Raw genomic sequence first — 24,935 nt, forward strand, 5'->3', positions numbered from 1 at the left:
ACTATATAAATGCTACATAGTAAATGAGGATCCTATTCTATTAACACTATGACCAAAGACTTTCACGCGAGAGTCAGCTGGGGAGTTATGCCCTATATATCACAGAGACCATAGAGAGAGATACTCTTTCCCATGCTCACAAAGGAGCTGAGATCTCCAGCAATGCACGTACAGGGGCTCAACATGAAAGAGTGCTAATGTTGCACCCTGATTAGCCATACGAAATGACTCTTGAAGCTTGATATTTGCTTCACCTTCCTTTCTTTAAGGAAGAGCTGTAGGAGGAAACTGTAAACATCCAAGTGGGCTAATGCTCTGGATTCAGACACAGAAATAGTGTGGATAGTCACACAATGGCTAAATTTCACCAGGGCTGCTATGGCCCAGATACATGTATCCAGCTCACCCCCTATGGTTGAGGCAGGCAGGCGAGTGCGGTGAGCACTCAGTCAGGCAGGGGGTAACCTTCACTCAAAGTCTACGCACAGGAGCTGAACTTTGTTTTAGGAGAGCAAGAAGAAAGGTACTGCAACTGCTGAACCACTAAGAAGATGCTCACAACCTCAGGAGTCTAAAAAGTTTAAGGACTTTCAATGCCAAGGTCTTCAAACCTTGTTCTTTGCTGCACAAACACTTATCAGCTGCTTGGTCTTTCTTGGGGGATCCATGAATTCAACTATGAGACTCTCACTGAATCATCTGTGATAAACTGTAGGTTCAAGCAAGTTCCCCATGTTACCTCCCAAAGAGGAGGCTGGACTAGAGACCTCCTGAGGTCCCTTCTACCCAGAACTATCCTACGGTTCTATAAGGAGGAAGTAAACCAGTAATTTACTCTCAAAACAGAATTAGGAGACACGCAGTATGCCCTCTTAAAGCTTATCATTGGATAATCTGTGCTAAAATAACAGTCATGGCCTTCACTCCACCCAGACACTGTTAATGTCCATTTGTTGAACTATAACTTTCCTGAGTGTCTTGTTATGGAGCTCATATCCCACTGCTGAGCACTGTTACTCTGTCCTGAAAGGCCACCAGTGGACTTGGCAATGGTGGTCTGGTATTAGGTCTGTCTGTAGAGACTCAGCTAGGCTCAGCTCAATGGCTGAGCTCTTTAGCTTGTTGTTGCTTTTCCCCATCCTCCTGCAAAACAAGGCATTTGCCATAAAAAGTGAGATTTGTGTTATATAACTGTTCTGCACACCGGACCTCTTCTGTAGTGGGAGAAAATTGTGATTACTGTCAAATATACACATATAGCTGTGGCAGGACCGTCTCTCATGTTCTAGGAGCAGCACTCCTCACAGCTGGGCCCAGGGACAGGAGGGAGCAGAAGAATCGGGATGGAGAATTCTCCTTCCCATTGCATGATGCCCAGTACATGTCCTGTCACTGCCGTCACAGCTGTGGCACTGTGGTGCCACTGGCAGGATGCATCCTATAGCCCACCTCTGCTCCATGCGAGACACAGCAGGGGGGACAGCAGCACTGACATTCAACCCTCTGCTCCCTTCCCACTCCCTGCATCGCCCCCGGAGCCCAGTTAAAGCAGACTGGCCTGGGCCAGGCTAGTAGCCAGGGCCACCACATCTTTCTGCTGACACCCATCCTGGCCTCTAGGATGCACGGAGAGGCTGTTGGCTCTGGAAGGGCAGCTGCAATCATCCCTGATCACCACGCAGGGAACCCTGCTCCTGGCACAGCCCAGCTGCCCCCAATGGCCACACAGCACCAGCTCTGGGCAAGAGCCCATGGGCCAGCTCTGGGTATTGGCAGAAACCTGGAGAGGTGCACAGGGAAAGCTTACATACTCCAGAGACCCAGTAAAGATCTTCGTTACAAAGCTGTCCTAACTCACTGTTTTGGAGGGGGCTGCATAATGGCACTGAGCAGAGCTAAGCTCCTAAATCTTTCACAGCAACAAGCACGACAAGGGCCAGTGGGGTGGCCCAGGTCTTGAAGTGGCACTGAAGGCAACAGCACAAGATGTTTGAGAAAGCTGTGGAGCACTTTGCTCTGGACACAGCTCCCTTGCTCCCAATGGCCATGCACTGGCTGGCACCTGGCCAACACTGCCATGCCACTAGGGCCACCCTGGAGACATGGTCCCTGCAGCAAGCCCCACTCAGTGATTTTGGGCAGATGCTTGCACAGGTGGGAGGTGGGTGCCATTCCCCCAAATTGCTCATTGCAGCAGGGCAGCCTGGCCCGACCAGGGCCTCCTGCAGCCAGGAGCTCCCAAAACACCAATTCCCAAAGGAGACCCATGCAAACAGCCAGGAGAGCTGAGGGATGGTGCTGAGTGGTGCCTTGCAGACATGGGTCACGTTGCTTCTTCCCTGGGGCATGACAGTGAACGCGCGGGAGAGTCTTCTCGGTGTGACAGAAAATACAATTGAAAAATAAAGTCTTTTCTGTCTCCTTCACCTTCCCACATATCTTGTACGTAAAAGCCAAATCATTACCCTAGAGGCTAATAATATGGTAATTGTAACATTTGCGATCTGGGAATTTCAGGATGTTTACTGAAGACGTTATTATTTCACTGTGAAATTGCCCCCATGCATTCTTTAAGATTCCCTAGAGAGCCGAGCGCAAGCTCGAAGAATACAGAAACAGAGGATTTTTTTGTCCTGGCATGTGACACGTCTAGTTAGGAGACGCCCACCGGCTCCCCTTTACCTTATTTTCTTCACCCCAGCTCCATTTCCAGGGAGGCAGGGGTGGAAAGGGAGCTGCCAATACCCATCAGCTGGGGAGTGAGAACTCTCTCATTTTATTTTCAGCTGTTGGCCACCTGCTAAGCCACAGAAATGCTGCCTTCAAACACCAGTAAAAGACTTTGTAAAGAAAAGGGGATGGCTCTAATCTCCATCACACCACCGCAGCAACTCCCTTGAAATAGGTGCTTTCATCGCAGGGATCTCGGCTGCGTCTAGGGGGAGGGTTGCTCTACTTTTTCTTTCTTACTTTGTGGTTTGTTTTTTTTTTTGTTTGATTGACTATTGTCTAAGGTCAAAACCCTGTTTGCTGGTTGGTTTGTGGCTCTGGGGTCAGAGGCGGCTGGTGGGCAGGACACTCAGAGGGAGCTGGAAACCTCCGAGTGGCAGAGCAGTCACCCCTGCTCGGGGACGCTGAGGGGCACCAGCAGCCTCCCACCTCTCTGGGAGGCACCACCTGAACCTCTGCTTGGAAAAGGCAGAGCCCGGCCTTCCCAAAATGACAGCCTCCCAACGTGAGGCTTCTCCCTTCCATCACCAAAACAGAACCCAGCACTACTTTCCTTCTGGGCTAAATCCTCTTTTTCCCCCTCAGTCTAACCCACGATATTTCTGTTCCTATTTCAGGCATCTTATACATCAGCAAACAAAGGATATAGAGGCTTTAAAAAGCCAGGCAAGACAAACTATTTGCCGAGAATAAGAGCTCAGACCCTTCGACGGGGTGGCGGAGGGGAAGGCAGAGAGTGTGCACATGTCACCATGAGCTGCGGCTGCCCGGCTCCAGGACACCCTACCACAGGCTGCTGGCACCTCCGGCTACAGCTTAATGCTCAGGGTCTGCGCCTGTGAGTCCCCCTTCTCACAGTGACATGCCCCTTCTCAGCTTTGCTCCAGGCTCTTTAGGCTTTGTGCTGGTTTCTTTGTGCGCAGAGCTTGCTGCTGAGGTGGCAATTTTCTGTGCAAGTGCTCGGTTAACACATCACCTGGCATTTAGTGACCAGGAAGAACATGTTACCTGCCACTTTTTTCCAGGCAGCCCTCACTGGAGAAGAATTGTATGCATGCTCCCCAAACAGCTATTTGCATGTCTACCCTCAGTTCTTTGGAAAAGACTGGGCAAGTGAGAGTGCAGTAAATATGTTTTTTTCACATTTATGCTCTCCAGTGCAATTACATGGGTTTTCATTAGTAAAAAAACAGGCTGACGGCTCCAAAATTGACAGGCAATTCCACTGGCAAATAAAAGCTTGAAGCCTTTGAAGTTCATTCAAAATCTCTGAAAGTCCAGCAGACGTAAAGTTCCCAAACATCCCCATCTGTTCTCCACCTAGTTTGTTTTCTCTATCCACAGTGTCAAAACACAGTTATGGGTAAGCTTGGACAAATTTCTTTCTAATCATTGCATCCCTTTAATGCACTTTCTGCTCTCAATACTGTTCATTAAAAGATACTGCCCCATGTGCCGTATGGGCCTTTCTACTAACCTCTGTGTATTGCTGAACTACGTTTTCGGGAGTGGGTCCAAGGAAGACATAGAAGTCCAGGATCCCTCCAATAGTGCGGAAAGTTAAGGCTGGGTTTGGACTCAGAGAAACATCTGGAAAGAAAAAAAAAAACAGCTTCTCAGTACAAACCAACTCTGCACTAGGCATGGGAATGGTTCAAAGCTGCTCCAGGGGAGGTTTAGACTAGACATTAGGTGTTTCTTTACTGAGAGGCTGGTCAAACACTGGAAGTGGCTTCCTAGAGAGGTGGTCGATGCCCCAGGCCTGTCAGTGTTTAAGAGGCATTTGGAAAATGCCATTAATAATACACTTTAACTTTTGGTCAGCCCTGAAGTGGTCAGGCATTTGGACTAGATGTTCGTTAGAGGTCCCTTCCAACTGAAATTATTCTATTCTCTTCCACCCCGTCCCATCCCAGGTGTACGCACCCTGGGCTCTTCCGTGCACAAATGTATCCCCAGGCAGAGGTGGCTACACATTCAAGTCACAACCCGGCACCTCGGGGTACGATTGGATGAGCAAACAGGACCTGTACGTAGGCTAGCAGTTGCCCAGTGTTTCTGTAATCTCTGCTTTCATATTGGCATTGTGCAGCAATAAATCACAGAAACCCACACAGAGTAGATTGCACAGATCCATTTTCTCAGTTTCATTTATATAAAAAGGAACCACAAGCTTGTGTTTAGGGTTCCTCTATGCTATTTTAATCTTCTTATTGGAAGTCATTGCCTGCCAAGGGAAACTGATTTTATAGACTGAGTGAAGATTCCCCTTTTCTGAAATTATACCACTGGATTAATACAGTAAGGTGACCATGGCAACGCACAAAACTATGCTCCACAGACAGAATATAGGACTAACTTAAATTGATTTGATTCAGTTATGCCGATCCCAGAGGAAATTTTTTCCACCTTCTCCTTTCCCTGTATGTGCATTTATTTTCAAAAAAATATTAATCATGTATTTTTACTAAAAATACCTTACCTTCTTAAACGGTCATTCTGATAAAATCCCTTTGAAAACTTTATAGTAATTCCTGGAACCTCAGTTCTGGAACAGTCACTCATATTTGTACTCATTGTACTTGAAAAAGCAATCAGTAAAACAGTTTTTTATACTTACTAATTTACCTTCTTTCTATATGCAGTCCACGTAGAGAACCCATATATCTTTTTACCTTGTGCATTGGAGTTCAGAAGGAGAACACCGTGGGCATTGGAGTCAGCTTCTACACACATATAGAAAGGGTGAACTCCATAGAGGTTGGCAAATGGCTGAAACATAAACAGCACATTAGGTATGGCTTGACTTTGCTTTTTTCCCATAGATTTTGCCAGCTAGGTACATATGCAAAGACAAGGAAACAAATTTATTCAGAATTAGACACTTGTTTTGAAAGGTTGGGCATTTTTTCGTCTAAACTGATGTGAAGTCAAGTTGATAGAAAAGAGTTGCTTTTCTGTCTCATCACAATGGTACTTTTTAGCCTCTCTCAGTTAAACCTTCCATATTCTGCCAAACCCTCCAAAACAGCATGGGTAAAAAACACAACTGACCAACCACTGACCCCAGTTTAGCCAAACATCTAATGAGTCCTGCTGAAGTCCAGCCTGTTTGGATGAACAGGTATTGATCCAAGCATGAAATGAAATGAAATGAAATGAAATGCTTTCCTGCACCAGGATCTTGGCACCCAAAATACCTTTTTCTGAACTCTAACCGCACCATGAGAAAGCTTCAGATGAAAGGTTTCAAAGTCCCCTTAAAATGCCTCATGGTTTTGTCAGTTAATTAAAACTTACGACACCTGCAAAACCTGTGACATCCCCTATTTGCCACTGACTCACATCAGCAGTGCTACCATCCAGAGAGAGGTGCTCCCTCAGCAAAGCTGTACCTCGCCACCTCCTTTTGGTGCTACAAGTTAGGACAAAGTGCGGCACGAAGTGAATTACCGTTGGTGCCTGATCTCTGCTGAACATGCCATAGGTAACAAAGTCCATGTTGTGTTTGAAGGACAGGTGCTCCTGTTCGCCAAACCCGTACACTGAAGTGGATGGCACAGCAGTCGTGATCTGAAGATACTGGTTGGAGAAAAACAGATCAACTAGGGGGCTGTCCCACCTGCGACAATTAGAGGGAGACATGATTAGTTTGCTTATCTTTGGTATGCATCATTTTAAGTTCATGTCTGGCTATTTATATTTTTTCTGTATTTTGGAGAGTAACAATATTTAAAAAATGTTAAATTCTATGCATGCCCCTAACGTGCTTCACCTAACACACATTAAATTAATCTTGCAATGGCTATAGACATCTCACCTACTTATACTATAAAATGCATCGGTATCATTTTGAAAAGAACAACCAAAATAACAGAATACGCTATCTATAACCCTATTACCAAAATAAGTGGTTGCTTGTGCTATTTCTATGACAACCAACAGGGAAGGCTAAAAATTGTTATTACGCAGTGGGGTTCAGAATCTTTAATGAGAACAACAGACATTTAGTTGTTATCAGTTTTTACTTTTTAATGCTTTGCTGGATCAGGACCCGAATACTCTTGTTACCCCTGACTTTGTGCAGGCACCTAAAGCAGAGTGATAACTTCCTCCAGACTTTACTTGAATGAGATGTTTATATTGTGATGACTCTCTCCTGCTTCTCTCGCCAGCTTAATGCCTTTATTTCTATTGACTCATCTGTGGACATGGGCTCACATTTTAATTAGGTGTTACATTCTGTTTCCTATCTCTAGTGCTATAATGAGCTGCAAGCTAGATGGGGGAGAACATAGTCAAGCTGTGGAGAAGTGTTTCGTTAATGGTATTGTGTATGCCATGAGTATCACATTTAGATAGCACCCTCTCGAGCCTTGTTTAACCATGAATTTGTTACAGCTAATTAAAATAAATGAGCCAAAGCCATAGAGTGTAGAAGTGGCATAACTCTCCTTTTAATGGTCTTTTGTCAATGATTTTGACAAAATTAAATGGTTGATCAAATTGACCGGTAAATCAGAGAAGCAGAAGACAGGCTGTGTCGTTGGGGACCAGCGCTACCCCTGCGAGGACAACACTCTCTGATGAGCCCTGGCTGCCACCCACACCACTGGCACCGCTGCTTGGGGACAAGTCCCCGCTGCTGGGAGAACTGGGAGGGCACCACCGCTCCCACCGCGCCAGCTCTGCTCTCCCCACAGGGAAGCAAGGACAACCACTCACAGAGATGCCTGGAGGTGGATCCAAGGTACCCTCCTACCTCTCCATGCAAAAAGCAGGCACAATCTACCCCTAAAGTGTCCTAGACAAGTCTTAAATCGAACACGTGTACTGAAGGGTCTATGTATTTCTGAAAAAGTCTATTTGACCTTTCCACAAGCAGGAAAATTAAGAATTTGTTTTTAAGTCTTGATGTTGTTGTTTGACAGCAGCCACCCTCCCCTCCTTTCCATCATCTTCTCCACCCACACGCAGCACTGAATGAGGCTATTTTCTTATAGGAAGGTTAATGCACGCAAAATATCCCTGATCCAGCCCTTGGCAAACAGAGGCCTTTCTGCAAGAGGCTGCTGCTGTGTAGGAACAGGGATGGGCTCTGGAGCTATATTCCTGTCCCAAGGAGTGCCGTCACGTAGCTCTGCTGTGTGCCAAGGCAGGCACGGTCACTGCTCTGAGCAGACCACGGGCTTATGCAAAAAACAAAGGATGCCAGAGGGGAAATGCTTTGGGAAGAGCTTAAATATCTGTCCTAAGTCATTGAGCACTCTCCGTAATATCTGTTCAGAGGACATGAGGCTTTGTACGTTCATGGCACCCACATTGCGGCACTGACGTTTCCCACCGTGAGAGCAATTAGTGTTACCATGGCATTGAAAGTGCTCCTTCCACTCAGCAAGTCCTCTCCCTGCCCAGGAGGGTCACTGGGGTGGTACAAACCGCGGTCCTAGGAACAGCCCCTCTGCCCCACCACGCTTTCGCACGGCACGAAGAAACTGCTTTATACCTCATGTATTTCCCTCGGGCCACTGTCAAGCACTCAACTTCTGCACGGCATCGCCAAGCAGCGCCCCTCTCTGCAGCCCTCCATCACTCGGCTCCCGGCGCCGCGCTGCCAGCCACCACTCTCCATCAGCCTCGGCTTTTGTTAGACCGCCGCTTGCCAGAGCCGCCATGCGCTAAATATAGCACTAACTATGACATTAAAAGACTGGTAGTGACTCTCTCTTTTTTTCCAGGCACCATTATGTCTTCTCCACCTAAGGGGGAAGCACGGACAGGTTTTCCCTTGGCACCTCTCTCTGCCTCCACCCCCAAGCAGCTGCCCTCGTGCTCTGCAGCGCGCTGTGGGAAGCTGTTGTGTTACTTTATGTGTTTGCTTGTGTTGTGTTGGCAAAGAGCAATCACTTCAATGAAAAAAAAAAAAAAAGTCTGTCATTCCTTAAATGCTTGGATACAATAAAAGAACACGTTATATTTCTCCCACCTCCCTCCCTGCTGGTTTAAAGCAGATAGAAGGAACAAAACAGGAGGGAGCATAAAATGACTCCATGCGCGCAGGAATTTGCGTGATTCTCCTCCGACAGTCCTACAAAACATAACAGTGCTGTGATGGACGACAGAAGGGATCTAAAAATCTAAAAACACAGCTGAGCAGTTGTTCACTGCCAAAAACTCAACCCCTACCCGCAGTTAGACATGGCAAAGCCTGCGAAGATGAGAATCCTTTTCTTCGCGCAAGAGGTAACGGCTGCACTCAGGTTCACTGCTGGAAGTCCTAACCTTTGTGGTGGGAACAGTTCTGCCTGTGGAAATACAAACTGGGGTCCCCACATGTCTGCCTGGCCCATCCCCTGCTGACAGTTGCCTGCTGCCTCTCCGGGAGGTCTGACTGGTAAAAGCTCGTGTTTTCTTCCAAACACCGTGCACTACACTCAAAAGTAAACCTCTCAAGATTGAAAAGATCCATGTGAAAATTAACATTTCTGGCCAGCAGGTGAACTGGTCTCACATCCAGCAGTCAGCCTCAGGCCACCAGGGCAAAACATAACCACAGCGGAGCAGGGAAGCAGTATTAAAGGAAGGGGGGTAGGCAGATAGATAAAACATCTTGTTCATGTTGAAGGTGTAGTTTATGACTAACGTTGTCACAATGTTCGAGGGGGATGACTAAAAGGCAATATAAAATGGTTTTCAGAAGTGCAGTCATCAGTCCTTTGTAATACCAACTGGACATGCCGATTTATCTGGCTGAATGATTTCTCTCTGTTGAAGTTTTTTGGAGACCAATAACTGCAGTGTGTGCAACGGCCTGGAGCACTGACTCACCTGCCCTGAGCAAGCAGCTGGTGACACTTGTAAAGGTGGTCTTATAAAACCTCCAGAACGAGACTTGGGACACACATGATACATCATTAAGATATGCATCATGCATTATCTGGACATTCAAAAATCATTTTAGATTGGGAAAGGGGTTATTTTCCTCTTGTTGCAATGAGTCCAAGAGAAATGAGCTCATTACTTTCAGGTGTGAACACCTGTCCCACTCAGTTGCCTGGAGAAAATGTCCTCTCTAACATCTGCTTTTCTTGGCCTCCAGACCCTTTGGAAATGTAGCCTTGTGAAAGGAAGCACACCGTATATATTATCTGTGTGCAAATTAAGGCGAACGCTTCACATGCCTATCAGAAAAGTGGGTCTAAGGCTGCTGGCAGAGCTTTGGCATACCTTTTCAGAGGGCACGGGCTATCACTGTACGTGCAGGATGCCTATAAAGCAGTAAAGCACCTCAGGGACTGGGAACTACAGGCCCTATTTTCAGAAGAAACTCGTGGCCCCTGAATCACCCACTTGAGCTGCTGGGGAACATCAGGATCCCAGGTCTCCGTGATTTTCTGTTGCTCTCAGATTGCTGAAAAATACTTCCAACATCTCACAACAGCCACGTTCCTTATTTTCTATAAGTCTTGGGGCAAGCCCAGGCACCACTGGCCTGCAGAATGCACACCAAGAAGGAATTTTTAAATGCTTATCTTATTTCTAAGGTGATTTAGCAAATAGGAGGAGAAAGTCAGCACCAGCGACCAACAGCTTTTCCACAAACATGACATTTTAAAAGAAAGAATTGCAGGGTATATTTACAGTTATTGACACAGTTCTGTTCTACTGTATTCATCGTCATGTTACCAGGGCATCTCCTATAAATGGCTGGATATATAGTGCTTCATTTTTGTTCTGAAAAATGCTTGGATAAGTGATATACCTGCAATAATTCTCGCCTACATAACATAAATCTTAATGATTAGAAGACTAAAATAATGGTTCTTACAAACCAGGAGCAAACCCAAGCTACCCATGATGCACACAATTTGCTCCTGTTGCTTTCAGCAAAATTGCAGTTTAAGACAATAGCATTATAAATCATTCTAATAGCCTTGCCTACGTAAAAACGTCTTCATGGTGAGTGGCGCCTGTGCTTACTACCACAATCAATAAAAGAGGCAGCTGAACTCTGCAGCAGCCTTTTTGGAAATTAGGGAAAATCTTGATTAGATTTCAGTTATTTGTGCCGTATCTTCCCAAGTGTGATACCAAACGAGGTATTCCAAACTCTTAATAGAGAGAGAGAAGCACTTATCTGGCTCGGGAAAAATGTTCTGCCTTCCATTATTCGTATGACATCATGAAAGAAAAGTCAGTTGGAGAACGGATATTAAAGTGGAGAATCAAATCAATAGTCCAGCCCTCTGCAGCCTGTCTCCAGCAATGGCCCAGGCCAGATATCGTAGAGGAAGGCATAAGATGTCACTCAGAGCCAGTCTTGCAATAATCTGTTTATGCAGGAAGTTTCTGGCTGTTTTCATAGAATTAGCTTATGTTGAGAAACATGGAGACAAAAATAGTTGGGTGTTGCTTTTTTTTTTTTCTACAGATGATTTTTTTATGATGTGTGAACGTGTATCCTGCTAAGCCTCCCGTGTCAGTACTGCCCTGGGGCAACGAGTCCCACAGAGTACTCACACGCTGCAAAATGAGGATGTCTCTGTTATTTATTGCTGCCTTAAAGCAAACCGTTCCTGGCCTTTTACTCTCTGTTCTTGAGGAAATCTATGCTTTCTTGAGGAAATCTATGCTTTCTTGAAGCCTTCACACTTGATACTACCTCCTCCCATGGTTGCTGCTGTTAGTGGCAGCGCAGAAGGGAGAACAGGACTCAACCTGAGAGCGTGGGCCACTAAATAATGCAGAGGCTCCATTTTGCTCCCTCGCCTGCGTTATTACAACCCAATATTTTCTCTCCTGTTTTTATTACTGTAGGGCCCTGGCCAACGATGGGCCAGCTTCCCAGCAGAGCTGCAAGATCAGCTAGGATAGTGTGAGTGAGGATTTATTAAACTAAAGCCAATTGCAAATTTCTTGACAACACATTTTGCCATTGGTCACGCCGATTTGCCAAAAGAGATATTTTTCCCAGCACCACGGGAGCAGGGAGAGGTTCCCCACAGCCTCAACAGCCCCACAAGGCTGGTAGTTTGGGCGCTTCACCTCCGTGGTGAGAGACCGATACCCAGACCCAGACCCAGACCCAGACCCAGACCCCAGTCCCTGGTGGTTCAGATCTAAGGCTTGGAGCCTTAAATCAGCTGGAGGTTTGGGTTACATCCCTGGTAAAATGGAAAACATCTGAATAGAAGCAGTGGGTCTGCCTTCTCCTGCTGTCATCTGACCTCCTTGGCACTTCACCAGTGATCACATAGAGGTAGCACCTCTTCACCCCATGGGTGGACCTTCCCCAGCTGCCAGTGAAGCAGCAGGAACACAGGAGAGGGTGAAGAAGAGCAGGCAGGACTGGAGGGCACGGGGAGAAGGACAGCAGTGGAGCAGGAGAGAGCTAAGAGGGAGGAAGCCAAGAGGCATTACCAGGAGGAGAAAGGGAGGCAGCCCAAGAGCTCCTGGTCCCAGAGTCCCCCGCAGCGCCTGGATCATTCCCTGCATGAACCTGTCTAATTTTTGCCCCATGCAGGCGAAGCAGCGGCTGTCGCCTGATTACCTTGGAGCAAGCTGAAAATGTAGCGGGACTTACTTGGCCTTTTATTCTTGCTCCTGGCTCCGCGTGAGGTTTGCAATCAGCTGTTAATGGCTCTCCCCTCACATAATTCATTCCTCTCCCCTGTTATTGTGATTACACGGGGCCCTGAGTTTGTCCTGCCCTCCCTGAGCTCCTGCTTTGGCAGCTCGGCTACGGCAAAGGCTCCCTGCACCCAGCGAGCGGGAGAAACACCAGTAAAGCACATTCAGGAACGTCTCAAGGTCTGCGCTGCCTCTCCCCTGCAACGTTTCCAACACAGTATTAAATCACGCCTTACCAGGAGGAAGCTTTGTGTGTACGAGTGGCAGAGCAGGGATGGGGTTTTATATCACGCAGACAGGTGGGGAGCCTGCTGTCAGCCACCCCCCACCACCCCATGGCAAAGTCTGCGGCGCAGACACACCGACGGCGGGACAGGCTGCACCACGGAAGGGAGAGAAGAGAAATACCAGCACAGACTTTCAAAGAACAACCCAAACCCATACCATGTCTCCGCTCGGGACCGGCTGCTCCCTCCCCACGTGGGCTGGGTCAGCCATGCCACAGCACGCTGGGGATCATGAGGGATTTTAGACATTTTGGGGGGGTGAGTCATCCAACAGTATGAAGCTGCTTAAGGAGCACCATGTAAAACAGATTTCTGAGCAGCTGGGATCGCTTTACAACGGCAAAGCTTTCCTCAGAGATATTAGAAAGGTCCAGCAGAGCACCTGGACCCGGTTTGGTGCAGATACTAGTTATTTTCCACTCACATCTGGGGAGTGCAACCTGTGGAAGAGGTTTTATTTGCACACATCAACTGTTCTGAGCAGTATTTGTGCGTGTGTGAAGATTATCAATTGATTCAGCTGTTCATTGAGACAACAAGGCCACGGCTCTTCACCTCTTAAAATAGGAGACTGAAGTCCCCCCAGGTGTTATGTGCTTGCCTGTTTCTCAGGGACCCTTGCCTACACAGCCTGCCCTGGCCTGGCATAGCCGCGGAGGCTCTGCAGCTCCGGGAGCGATGGGTGGCCTGGAGAGCAGCAGCTCCCACCTCTGCAGGGAGCCCAGAAGAAAAGATTTGGCCTTTAGCACTTTCTCTGCAGACTGCACCTGGGAAAGGCACACAGGACAGGACAATGACGAAGATGCTCTGCAGCGGTTCCTGCTGAGCCCTTGCTGCAGCTGTGGAGCACGCTCAGACCCACCTCCCACGTGTCCAAACCTGCTTTTGGGCAGGTTGAACTAACATGAAAATCTACTTAACAAGCCAGATGCCACCAGCGCTCCCCCGACCCAGCCAGCCGGTGCAGTCACTGGTGGGGATGCTCCTGTAACACTGCTTGATGAGGGTTCATCCTCCCCAGTCGAGCAAATGCAGCCTCCCATGGCTTTTAGGTCAGGATATATAACATGCTCTCCTGTTTTGAAAGATTTCCATCTGCATAGCTCTGCTGGTGGCTAAGGAGGTTGCAAATCCCTCTAAGTCAGGCTGTGCAGGTATCCCTGAGCATCTGCATTCACTCACACTGATGGAACACACAGGTGAGCAAATGAAAGGGAAGAACTTTTTGCTCCTCACGCAGGGAATTTAACTCCAAATATGATTCAGCTGTGAGAGGAATGGCTCCCTGCCGGGATGTGATCCTTCAGTCTATAAGTACCGGCTGTGCCATTTCACATGAAACAAAAATTCCCAGGAACATATAATTCCCCTTTCTATATGCAAAATCCTGTGTCTCTGCTGATGAGAATCTTTCGGCAGCAGCCCTGCCCTTGTTTGCACGACAAAACCCTATTAACTGCACATTACATTCACCTGCAGTTTCCTCTTTTTGGGGTCGGTTGGGTTTCAGGAGAACTCCTTGACCCGCCCCGGAGGCAGCGTACACTTTTCCAGCTGTGATGCTCGGCAGCGAGAGCATCGCAGCCCAGTGCTGCGCCGATGCTGCTAACCAAGGCTGCCCTCTACCTCCCCATCCTCTGCAGCACATCGCTGCTGCACCCCACGGCTGCGCCGCTGCTGAGCAGAGATTTTGGGGGACACGGGGTGGCCCCCTGCCAGGGGCATGGAGGAGGCTTCCCTGGGCCGGCAAATGTGTCCTCCTGGAAACCTGCTCAGAAGGAACCAAGCCGTGCTCCTCTGCCTCTCGCTGGCGCTGCGCCTTTGGCTGCTCAGCTGATCAAACCCTTCATCTGCTTCAAAGCCCCTTCCTTTAACCGGGACGTCCCATATTTGACCATGCCCTGACTAACCAAGCCTAAACCCTTGGGGTCTGGCTGAAGGTGGGGAGGACTGAATGGGAACGGGCCATGAGCTAGCCGCTCACCATGTCTCATTGTGCATTCACCTCTTACATCACCATTCCAATTAATGAGTCTTTACAAAAATCTCTCATTACAAAGAGAGGAAAACTGGGCCTTTAAAGTAAGCCCACTGTTTTCACAAAGCTGTTAAGTCTAACAAGGAATTAAATTATTTTTGTTATCAGAGCAATGCATAATTTATTCATTTACAATAGCCTGCAAAAAGAAAACTTTACAGAATTGGCCATGACGTGTATGAAAAGAGGTGCCACAAGACTGTAATTTAAAAGGATGGGCAGCTAATTAAAAACCAAGTGCAGTGGTTCCATCTGCAGACTCGAACCATTCTAGAGGCTGTATTGTCTTATTTGCATCACACATGTTAAGCCATCCTTACATTGCTCTCAAAGGTAACGCTTATATTTTGAGTCTGTTTAACAAAGAGTTTCTTGCAAGGGGCAAATCTGAGCTGATTTTTTAATTTCTTGACTGGGGGTTAGATTTTCTAATGTGTGAAATCCACTTGGGTCCCAATGACCTTCTGGGAACGTGCTTGCACTAGTGACGGGGTGCAAGATGGGCAGAGCTGGTGCTGGGAACCCAGCGGCCGCACACGTGTCAGGAGCTTGCTCAGAAGCAGCCCGTTAGCGGCTGGGTCGCATTGCGTGTGAGAAGACACCTCCCAGTAACGTTGCGTGGAAGGGACCTGATCCATGTTCCTCGGGACCGCTGCAAGGTCAGCCAACGCTCAAGAAGTGGGTATGATCATGAGATTCACTTAAAACACGCCGTTGGTCTGAATTAAAATGCTAATATGGACACAACCGCAGCCTGATGCGAACGGTACCCATGTTTCTATATTCTGTGCATCTCCTTCGCCTGCCTGAGTCAAGCGGCGATAACCCAGAGCGGTCTGTGACACTGTCATTTGTCACCACAGACAGCCAGAGATGGCTGCTAACGACGTGCAGTAGCATCCCCAAATGCAGTGGCAGGGGTGCACCTGAATCACGACTCTCTTGCTAAGTAGCATTAGACACTAGAGATGTGTTGGTGGAAGCCAAGAAAATGGGAAATTATGACACCTGGTGACATTTGTTGGCGAGGGCAGCTTTTGCTGAGGTTAAACTTACAGTACCAGCTTGCAGAGTGACAAACTAGACCCACAAATGCCATTGACTGAAACCAGTGGAAGTTAGAGGCTTATGGCCTCTGTGGCTTTGAGATTTGGTTTCCTAGGCCTACCTCTTGGAGAGCGCCAGGAGATTTGGTGCTCAATTTCTGACATATTAAAACACCCCACATTTCAGAACTCTTAGTTCAGCGCTTTCACGAGTTGAGTCTACCAGCGTCCCAAGCTGGGACATTGTAGCCTCAGAAGTTATTTGACTTGCTGAATAACCTTTCATATATATGCACGCAGATAATTGTCTGTTGTGCAGGCACATACTTAATAATGAGTGTTTTCCAGGGACAAGGCATAAATCTGTATTTACGCCACATCCAGTTCGTGCTCGAGCCTGTGTCGCGCAGACACGAGCAATAGGGTGTGAGGAAACAGTGCTCGCCCCGTCAGGCTTAATTTCGGCGCAAAATGACATGAATGTCATCTGGTACTCACAGCACAGTGCCGGTGCTTTTCCTCTTGATCTTGAAGTGTGAGGAGTCATCCGCAAACTCCACCTCGTAGTTGGCCTCATCGGCGGTAACCCCGGGGGAGTCGATCTTGAGCGGGACTTCAAACCGCTCTTTGTTGGGGTCGTAGAGCTACAGCACGGCAAGGAGGAGGCAGGTTAGCCCATTCGTTAGCGTGCGTTGCTCTGGTTAAATCATTCCCCCGCACACAAAATACTCACCCGGAACCGCAGTCTGTCCTTTGTCTGGAACTCCACTTCCAAGATGACCGGGGAAATGTCGTCTCCGAAGAGGGACAAGGCCTGGCGCTTGTTCAGCGTTACCCTGCGGCAGAAACAGGCGCTGGTGCCCACCACAACTGCTGGCTGCCTGCGACCAGCCTGGCACGGGCTGGGGGGAGCACCTCAGCTGTTCTACCTCAGCTCTTTAAACAGAAGTCATTGACTTATCGAGAGAAATACTCTCTGAGGTTAGCTTAGGCTCTCCTTGCTGTTAATGGATAGGACGGGTGCTGCTGAAGCAAGGAGGCCTCCTGGGACGCGGCTTCCAGAGTGGGAAGGACCACCCCGTGACGGAGCATGGTTTCCTCACCATCAGCCTGGAGTGGTGAGGAAACACCAACTCTGCGTGGCTTTATACACAGGAAAATATGCCTATTATCCTCCTTGTCACAAGCTGAGCACGTGTTAGCGAAGCAGCTTGGGGAAGGTCTCCATCAAGCTGCCCCCAGGGCGGCAGCGGCGGTCGCCGTGCCGTGCCGGACCGCAGCACCGCAGGAGCCACCCACGCTTACCTCCAGCCTTTGGCTGTCTCCTCGGTGTTCCCGCTCAGGGAGTAGCCATAAGGAGTGTCCTCGGGGAAGAAGCACCAGGGAGCGTTGGCCACGTCGGTGGGGCACCAGCTGCAGCCCCGCGCCTCGCAGACCTCCTGGCTGGCGCCCGGCTGGGGGTGACAGTCGATGCGCTTCGCCACCGCCCCGGAGCACTGCCCGTCCTGGCCTGCGCCCAAGCAGCCCCCCGGGGCTAGACACGGGGAAAAGCCATCAGAGACGCAGAAAACCACATTAAACCCCCTCCCACAATGCAGTTCTTCAGTTCCTCTTATTTTTGGTTGTGTTTTTTTCCCAATTTTGGGATTAATACGCATGATTTTTAACCGAGATGGCGGCAGAGCAGCCTGCTCCCCACCAAGACGAGAGCAACCGGTTTCTTTTACAAGGCAAAGCAGAGGGGCTGAAGCGTTCAGTGCTCAGAGCTGCTGGTGCTCAGCTGAAGCACGACTTGCTTCAAATACATATAGGAAGTTAAATAGCAGGCTAGTGAACTTGCCGGTGATGCGTGAGAGCGGCCCTGCAGGCGTACTTCAGTAAGGAATAAAACTGGTATTGATCTTAAAAGGCTACTTTTTCTGTATAGTTACTCTCTCTCATGTTATACACAGAAATTATCCCTGTATCTATAGAGAAATAAATATGTGAAATCAACATGCACCTGTACAATATATAAATATAAAAATACCAATTTTTTATATATATATATGTTTGCGTTGGGTTTCACTTCTATATTGCATGACTACAACATATATGTGGTATTAGTAGTTTGTGTTAATACAGGTATGGTGATGAGTAAAGGGAAGATGCCAGCAGTAAAAGAAAAGGCACAAATGAGTCATTTGCAGAATCATCCTGACAAAAACCTTAGTAACGTACTAAATCTTTTCCCTTCGTGCAGCTGCAGGTTGAGCCCTGTGGTTCCCCCGTACGGAGCGAGCCGCCCGAGACGGGGGGGACCACGGGACCGGGTCCCTGCTGTGCTGACAAAATGCTCTGTTACCAAATATTCTTAAAGAGAGCAGGCGTACTGCAGGCAGAATACTTATTTTGAAGTTAACTCATGTCATTTCAGTCATTACGGCAATATTCAAAGATTAAATCTACTTGAACGATAATTGCTCTTTTCCATAAAATGACTAATACCTCTGATTTAAACTTTTTTTATGTGGACTGTTGTGTGCTTGAAAGCTTAAAACGTGATTGCTGATGCAGGCTGGGCTTCTCCATATGAAGAACTTTACAAGCATATGTGCACAAGCAATAATTCTATATACCAGGGAAATTTACAGAATAAAACTGCAGCTTCACTAGAAAATGCCGTCATGCTGCCATGCCAAAGTTGATTTGCAAGCAGGGGATGGGAATGCAGGAAAAGCAGGAGCTGGGTGCCATCTACATTTGTCTTTTGAGAGAACCCTCACCCTCCCTTTGACGTAGCAGCATCTGACACTTGGGTCTGATGCTCCCAGGACGCGCGGCAGAGCTGGCTCCTCGCTGCCATGACGCCTGTGTCACCTTCAAGAAGCGGGAATTAACAGGCGAAATCCTGTTAACCTTCGCCCGCTGCCAGAGAGGCAGGCTGGGCTTCCACCTTTCTTTTCTAGGGCGGACAGTCATGCCCCACAGGCTGGCTGCTTTCTGTCCAGCATCCACCCCTTGTGATCCATCACGGGGGAAAGACCTCAATTCTGATCCTCTTTTTCACCCAAAGCATAATAGGAATAGGAACATCCCTCCGCAATCCCTAAATTATTTCATTTTGGAGCACAAATCAGAGAGGATTCATCAATGGTCTGATGAAACACTGAAGACTCAGGGCTGGGTGGGTAAAGCCTCGTCTTTTTGTACCGCGTCCCTGCTGCGGATGTGGAAAAGACAGACAGATTGCAAGTGCCATGGAAATAACTACCACTACGCACTGAATGCTCTGCTTATGGAGGGAGGTCGAAGGATTTCAAAGGCTTCCTGCAGCCCTCTGGGTCCCGAGGTCCTTAAACCTGTGCAACCGATGAGGCTAAAAAAAATGCCGTACGGAGCACCACCTCTGCAGTCAGCGCATGGTTCTGCGTCCAGCAGCTTTGCCCTGCCATGCCTTGCACATTCGAGTTAACACCTTGGCAGACAAAGCACAAAATAGAGCGAACCCATCACATTTCATTTAGTTTGGGGTTGTTTTTTTTTTTTCCTGATGGGACGCAAAAGCAGCATCAGTGTGTTCATTGCTGAAATCAAAGAAAATGACTGAACGCACTACAGCAGAATATTAACAAGGCGTCATTTTACATTGCATAGGTTCACAGGACACAACTCATTTGTATAATAAAATCCTTTCAAAATACTTCATAAGAAGGATAATGTGAATGAAAAAGCTAGTTCAAGGCAAAAAAAAAACTTGCTGCAGCAGAAGCCAAGACGTTTCTTTAAATTCCTCCCCCCGCATCAATGTGAAGATAAATTTTCCAGCAAATTTGGAAAAGAAGCACTTGCAGGTATGAGCAGCTGAACAAGGCTGCAACCTCCTTCATCCCTTGGTTCCAGATTGGCTTCTATTAGAGTACAAATGGGACAGTAGCAAGTGGGAAGATGCAATTTTGCTCGCCTACTTTTTAAAAACGTTTTAATTTTAAAAGCTCTGCATCATTATCACTGCATTTATGGCCCATGTCTGTAAACATACACAGAACATGAAATGCAAATGAGCGGTTGAATATAGCAACAGCTGTGGCTACTTGCTGCTTTTCCACGATAATTTCCATGGGAACAGAAGCTAAAGCAAGGTAGTTTGAAAGATATATACGTGAAAAACTATCCCCATTTATTTTTTTAAAACCTCGACTTCGATTTTGTGAAATTAGATTAGAAAATGCTGCAGTAAAGCATAAGCAAGGAATTAAAGTATCGCCACACACCTTTTAATTTAATAATATTAGTCTTTACATTTTGGGATCATCCACGTTTCAGAGGCATTTGCGGCAGAGGTTCCCTCTTTATCTAGCAACATGAGACGTATTCTCCCTTTATTAGACTCTGGGCCGAATTAACCTCTGGTATACTGGGATAAAAATCACAGCAAACAATAACTTTCAGCAACTGAACGGTCCCATTGACACCAGTGTGTCTCTGCTGGCGCCCAAGAGCTGCCTGGGATATACTTCTATACAAGCCCCGCTGTCTTCTCCAGAGTCACCTCAGGAGGAGTTAAAGCCATGCCCATTCTCTCCTTTTCTATGTAAAAAGATCTCCTCTTCTAATAGCTCTTCTGTTACCACGTGCGGATCTTGCTCTGAAGCCTATGCCAATATACAAAAGCCACGCGTTTACCTGCTAGCACAACAGCCAGGAAACACAGGATCCTCATCCTCTCCGTGGTCGAACGCTGATCTCTGCAGGCAGCACGGAGCCTTTTATACAAGGCAGGGGCACGATAAGCACTTGTTCTGATACGCAACAAGAAACATTGCAAATATTTTCTCAGCATCCGTATCTTACACGAGATTAATTGTAACACATGACCTTGTGTGTATTTAAGAACATATCTAAGCAGATAAGATGAGATGTAGTTACTTATTTGTCCACCAATTTCGATCAACTTTCGAATTCTAACTTTGAGAAAAAACATGCTTTTCCCAGGACTTCTTAGAAAATTCATTTCTCAGAAAATTCAGTTCTCAGAGATCGCCTCCATTTTATTTTTTTTTAAACAAACATCTTCAGACAATCCGAGTCCAGCGCCTACCTTTTCCTGATTTCATATTATCTTTTGTTACGTGTGTAGTCTTATAGTACAAATGAAAAGTTCGGAGAAAAATAGCCAGCTGAAGAATTCTCCATTGAAACAAGACCCTGATACTGTGACTTTTACAAAATGACAATTTTATTCCAATTACTTGATGGCAAAAACTTTCAGAATAAAGCTGTGTTCTGTGGTAAGATCTGGTTTAGGTGGAATGTCTTCCTGGAGGAGGGGCGGGGGGGGAAGAGTCTCTCTATACACACATTATCGAAGTTATATCGGTGCCTATCAGGAGATGGGTTTGTAAGACAGAACGTCTGTGCTGACAAGCATCACCAGAGAGAAGCATCTGCAGTTTGGACTGCTGCCACCACAGCCCTTCACCATAGGGTCCATCAAAGCGGAGCAGCCTGACAGCAGGTTGTCATTTCCTAGGTTTGTAAGGACTTTTGTCCTGCAGTTGCAGAACCCAATATTCACATGAATCTTACACACACACACACTAAAAAACCACAACTACCCAGGGATCCCAGATGGCAGCCATCCAAAACCAGGGGTCACCAAGCTGTTGGCACCATTGGTGTAGCTCGGGACAGCGGGTGGCCAGGCGGAACAGGGACCCTGCACCGGGTACATAAAGCCTCTCCCGAGAGCCTTGCACATAAATCCACTCTCCACGGGGAGGTTTGCACAAAGTTGTGATGTGGTCCTAGATCTTACGTGTGTGCGCCCCTTGCGTAGTCAGAAAGCATGGTAGATAAGCAGTCACTGGTAGCGCTGCTGTTTACTTTAACTAACTTCTACGTTGTTTCTTAACAATATGTATCATTACTCATTTCTGCCAAAAACTGGAATAAATCAGTAGCCTCGTACCACAAGCAGTATGCATTTTCATCTCCTTTCAAGCTGGGCTGAGAAGGAAATAATTCCTCTAAGACCAGTGAGAGGCATCAGAACTTTTCTTTGTTTGACAGACCATGTGTAATAAGGTAAGAACTGCCGTCTCTCAGGAACAGGAGCCATCTGCTTCATCTTAAGCCCGTACTCTACTTAGCGTGAGGGAATCCTACTAGGGTTCCTAAGTACTATCAAAACACAAATAATGGCCGACGAGAAGGCAGACATGGGATACCAGTACAAGCTATGGGCTCCATTAATCAGCAAGCTATGCTCCTGCATTGTATAAAATTGTGCTTTTTATATTTGGAGCCTTTGCAAGGGAAGTGATTTTTTTTTTTATAAGGAAGTACGATGAAGGCAGCAAAGAGAAATAGTTCACATTCACATCTTTATTTAAGTGTTACCTACATAAGCTATAATTTACAGACTGATACTTTCAGGGAAGAAAAAAAACAAAACAACAAAACAAAATCAAAAAAACCCTCAATATCCAAACACTGTATCTGAATCTACACAATTTTTTAAAATTTGCAGAATTTACAAATTAATAATCAGAGCAGTTGGGTAAATCATACATCCTCCCTCAATATCCACACTCTAAGAGCTTTAAAAGTCATACAGGCACAAGATAAGATATTTTCTTTGTACAACCACCTATTTACAAAGCTTTTTCCAATACACGTGGTTCAGTTCTCAAAGTAACTGCCAAGGTTTGCAAAACAGTGTATTTAAAATACATTTAGCAGCATATAAAATTAGATAAGAAGGAAAGACATTTTGCTTTAAAAAAGAAAACGTGAGATGATAGAAACAAATCCGTAAGAAAAATAGATTAAGATATATTTCTGTCATGACATTAAGAACACCTAGTCATTACAGAATATAGGCAAAACACTAATCAAACATACCAATTTATGAGCATTTGAGTTCTAGTCCTGAGCACAGAGTATACATAGCTGCACAGCTTTGGTCAACCAGGATTATATGCTAACATTAACACAAATCATATGGCATTCGCTGTCAGCGGAATACAGCCATGACAGATAGATGTGTCATTAACAGCTTCTTCCCACCTTTTATTCACTCCACTTTCCTAACAACAGTGTAAGTGACCTTTAGAGCCTTGAAACTGCTTGTCATAATCAAAGGCTTATTACTGGGACATCATCATTCCCCTGCTACCCTAAAATGCAAAACAGCTGATCAGACTTGTGAGTGAAATACAGCAGAGCACTTCTGTTATATGTTCCAGGTTATAATTTTGAGATGGCCATTAGAGAAGACTGATTTCCAGTTAATTTAAACTGCAAGTGTTACTTATGCACACAAATTCAGCCATAATATATAGACATATACACGTGACCATTGAGACACAAGCATGTTACCAAGAGGTTATTTTTTTTCTTAAATACAGTACGTATTTTAAAGACAGCAGGTCTAGTAGAGGAGTTCAATCTTATTTGTCAGTTCATTCCAGTCATCAGTGTTTACCTAACAAGCATGCAGCAAACTGCATAGAGTGCACCTCCAATTCATCAATATATTCCTTTATCCCTGTCATTTCAGTTACTGGCAAGATCTTCACTCGCATCTCCTGTATCTGAGATCTGTCCATCTATTACATTTCGAGCTTTCCAGATCCTCACAGTCCGGTCACTGAAAAACATAATGCAGCAGTATTAGAGGTAGGTAATTAAATTGGGGATGTGGGGGAGCTTTCTTAAAAACTCAGCTGCCTTACTCAGAAAGGCATTGTTGGCAAAATAAGATTTCCTTAATGGATGTGCAAGGGTCATTCCACCTCAAGGAGGCTTTGTAATCTAAGATGTACCACATTTAGAATTCCCTAACCTTATCGTCGCAGCACTGGCTGCTACCTTTAACCACCTCGGCAAGTATAAAGATTATACCTAAGGAAAAGTAAAACCCTACTCCAACATTACTTAATTTTTTAAAATACAGCTAATGGTAATAGGCTTCAGTAGACCGGCATCAGAGAAGAGCTTCCACCATGTAACTATTTGCAATTCAGCAGACTACGAGTAAACAGCCAGTGTACTCCAGAATGAGAGACAGACTCAATAGGACAAGACTGCTTCCCGCCGTTAAAAAAGTGTGCAAAGTTATAAGAGGTTAAATCAAACAGGACCTGAAACGTGCCTCATTTGCACAAGAGCTCTCAGTCTTTAATAGGAAAAGGTAGAAAAAAAAAAAAAAAAAAAACAAAAAAAAACCAAAACAAAAGCACAGAACCACAAGGCAACAGAAATTCTTAACCGCTCTCCCCTCAAAAAAACCCCTTTGCCAGGTGCCGGAAAGTGAATACCGGTGAGCTGGTGTTCAGAAGCCCAGGAGAGGCAAACTATAATTCTGTACTTTTGGCAACGATCACTTTTACACATATTTTAAAATATGCGTAAGTAAAGTATCACATGGAATGTGTTACAAAACTCTATTATCATAATTACAAAGTAAAATAAAGAACTAGTCTTATTAAATAGCAATTTATCCTGTGCAAGAGAAGCAGAAGTTATGAACTCCTCAAACATTGAATTATGTGACTAGCAAACATTGACTCATGTATTCCTTATAACACCCTCAAAAAAGCCAGGAGGCAGGACAGACTTTATCACAGTACAGAGGTTTTGTGACTTGAGCCTTCACTTCACTGTAAATTGTCAGGAGCACCATAAGTTCTGTAGACCTTCACCACAAGTGCCAAAAGGCTGGGATTTTCTTTCACTAGTAATAAAGAATAAATTTCAGGTGAGTGCACGTACTAAAATTATCAATAATCTTTAGGCAGAGACATAAGCTTTGACATCTCTACTCCTATCTATTAATGATTAAACATAAAAATTGGCCACCAACTGTGGAAACTTGGCAACTTCGAAATCCTGCTTCGATTCAGAAAGACTTGCTTTCAATTCAAAAGGCCAGAAGCTTCTGTGATTGGCACTAGAAGATAACAGGACAGCGTTCACAGCTCCTGTGCTCAGGCTACACCACTAAGTGGGCCGTCTCCCGCATGTTTTCCAGAATGAGATCTTTTTCTTGGTCAAGCCCCCTGAGATTTCAGGTACTCAATTTGCTCACTTTTACTGATGAAGCAAACGTTCAAATCAAGGTGTTTAAAGGACAGTGGGATGGCTTGCAAAGCCTTCACTATACGCCAGCACTTAAAAAACAAACAAACAAAAAACCAAAGAACTACATACCATGGCATT

At 46.1% G+C, this 24,935-nt stretch overlaps 2 protein-coding genes and 1 long non-coding RNA gene across 10 annotated transcripts in view; all 3 read right to left on the reverse strand.

Moving 5' to 3' along the window:
• The window catches only part of LOC128909853 (sucrase-isomaltase, intestinal-like), a 48,349-nt gene extending 39,944 nt beyond the window's left edge, over nucleotides 1–8,405 (reverse strand). Inside the window, exons 1-4 of the mRNA XM_054202217.1 lie at nucleotides 8,275–8,405; nucleotides 6,184–6,352; nucleotides 5,406–5,502; nucleotides 4,208–4,320 (exon numbers count right to left, since the gene is read on the reverse strand). Of these exons, the coding sequence (XP_054058192.1) occupies nucleotides 4,208–4,320; nucleotides 5,406–5,502; nucleotides 6,184–6,352; nucleotides 8,275–8,405 (510 nt within the window). The remainder of the gene's footprint in view (nucleotides 1–4,207; nucleotides 4,321–5,405; nucleotides 5,503–6,183; nucleotides 6,353–8,274) is intronic.
• Nucleotides 8,406–16,269: 7,864 nt separating this feature from the next.
• On the reverse strand, nucleotides 16,270–17,150 carry LOC128918916 (uncharacterized). The gene is made up of 3 exons (XR_008469773.1): nucleotides 17,037–17,150; nucleotides 16,465–16,567; nucleotides 16,270–16,375 (listed from the first exon to the last, which is right to left on the reverse strand). It is a non-coding gene; the product is annotated as an uncharacterized LOC128918916 (long non-coding RNA).
• Nucleotides 17,151–22,087: 4,937 nt separating this feature from the next.
• KIF21A (kinesin family member 21A) overlaps nucleotides 22,088–24,935 on the reverse strand; it is a 91,549-nt gene continuing 88,701 nt past the window's right edge. For all 8 annotated transcript variants that reach the window (XM_054218386.1, XM_054218375.1, XM_054218418.1 and 5 more), the window contains one exon: nucleotides 22,088–23,364. In XM_054218386.1, the coding sequence (XP_054074361.1) occupies nucleotides 23,271–23,364 (94 nt within the window). In that variant the 3' untranslated portion in view covers nucleotides 22,088–23,270. The remainder of the gene's footprint in view (nucleotides 23,365–24,935) is intronic.

Source organism: Rissa tridactyla, chromosome 1 (genome assembly GCF_028500815.1).
Source record: "Rissa tridactyla isolate bRisTri1 chromosome 1, bRisTri1.patW.cur.20221130, whole genome shotgun sequence".
Lineage (NCBI taxonomy): Eukaryota > Metazoa > Chordata > Aves > Charadriiformes > Laridae > Rissa > Rissa tridactyla.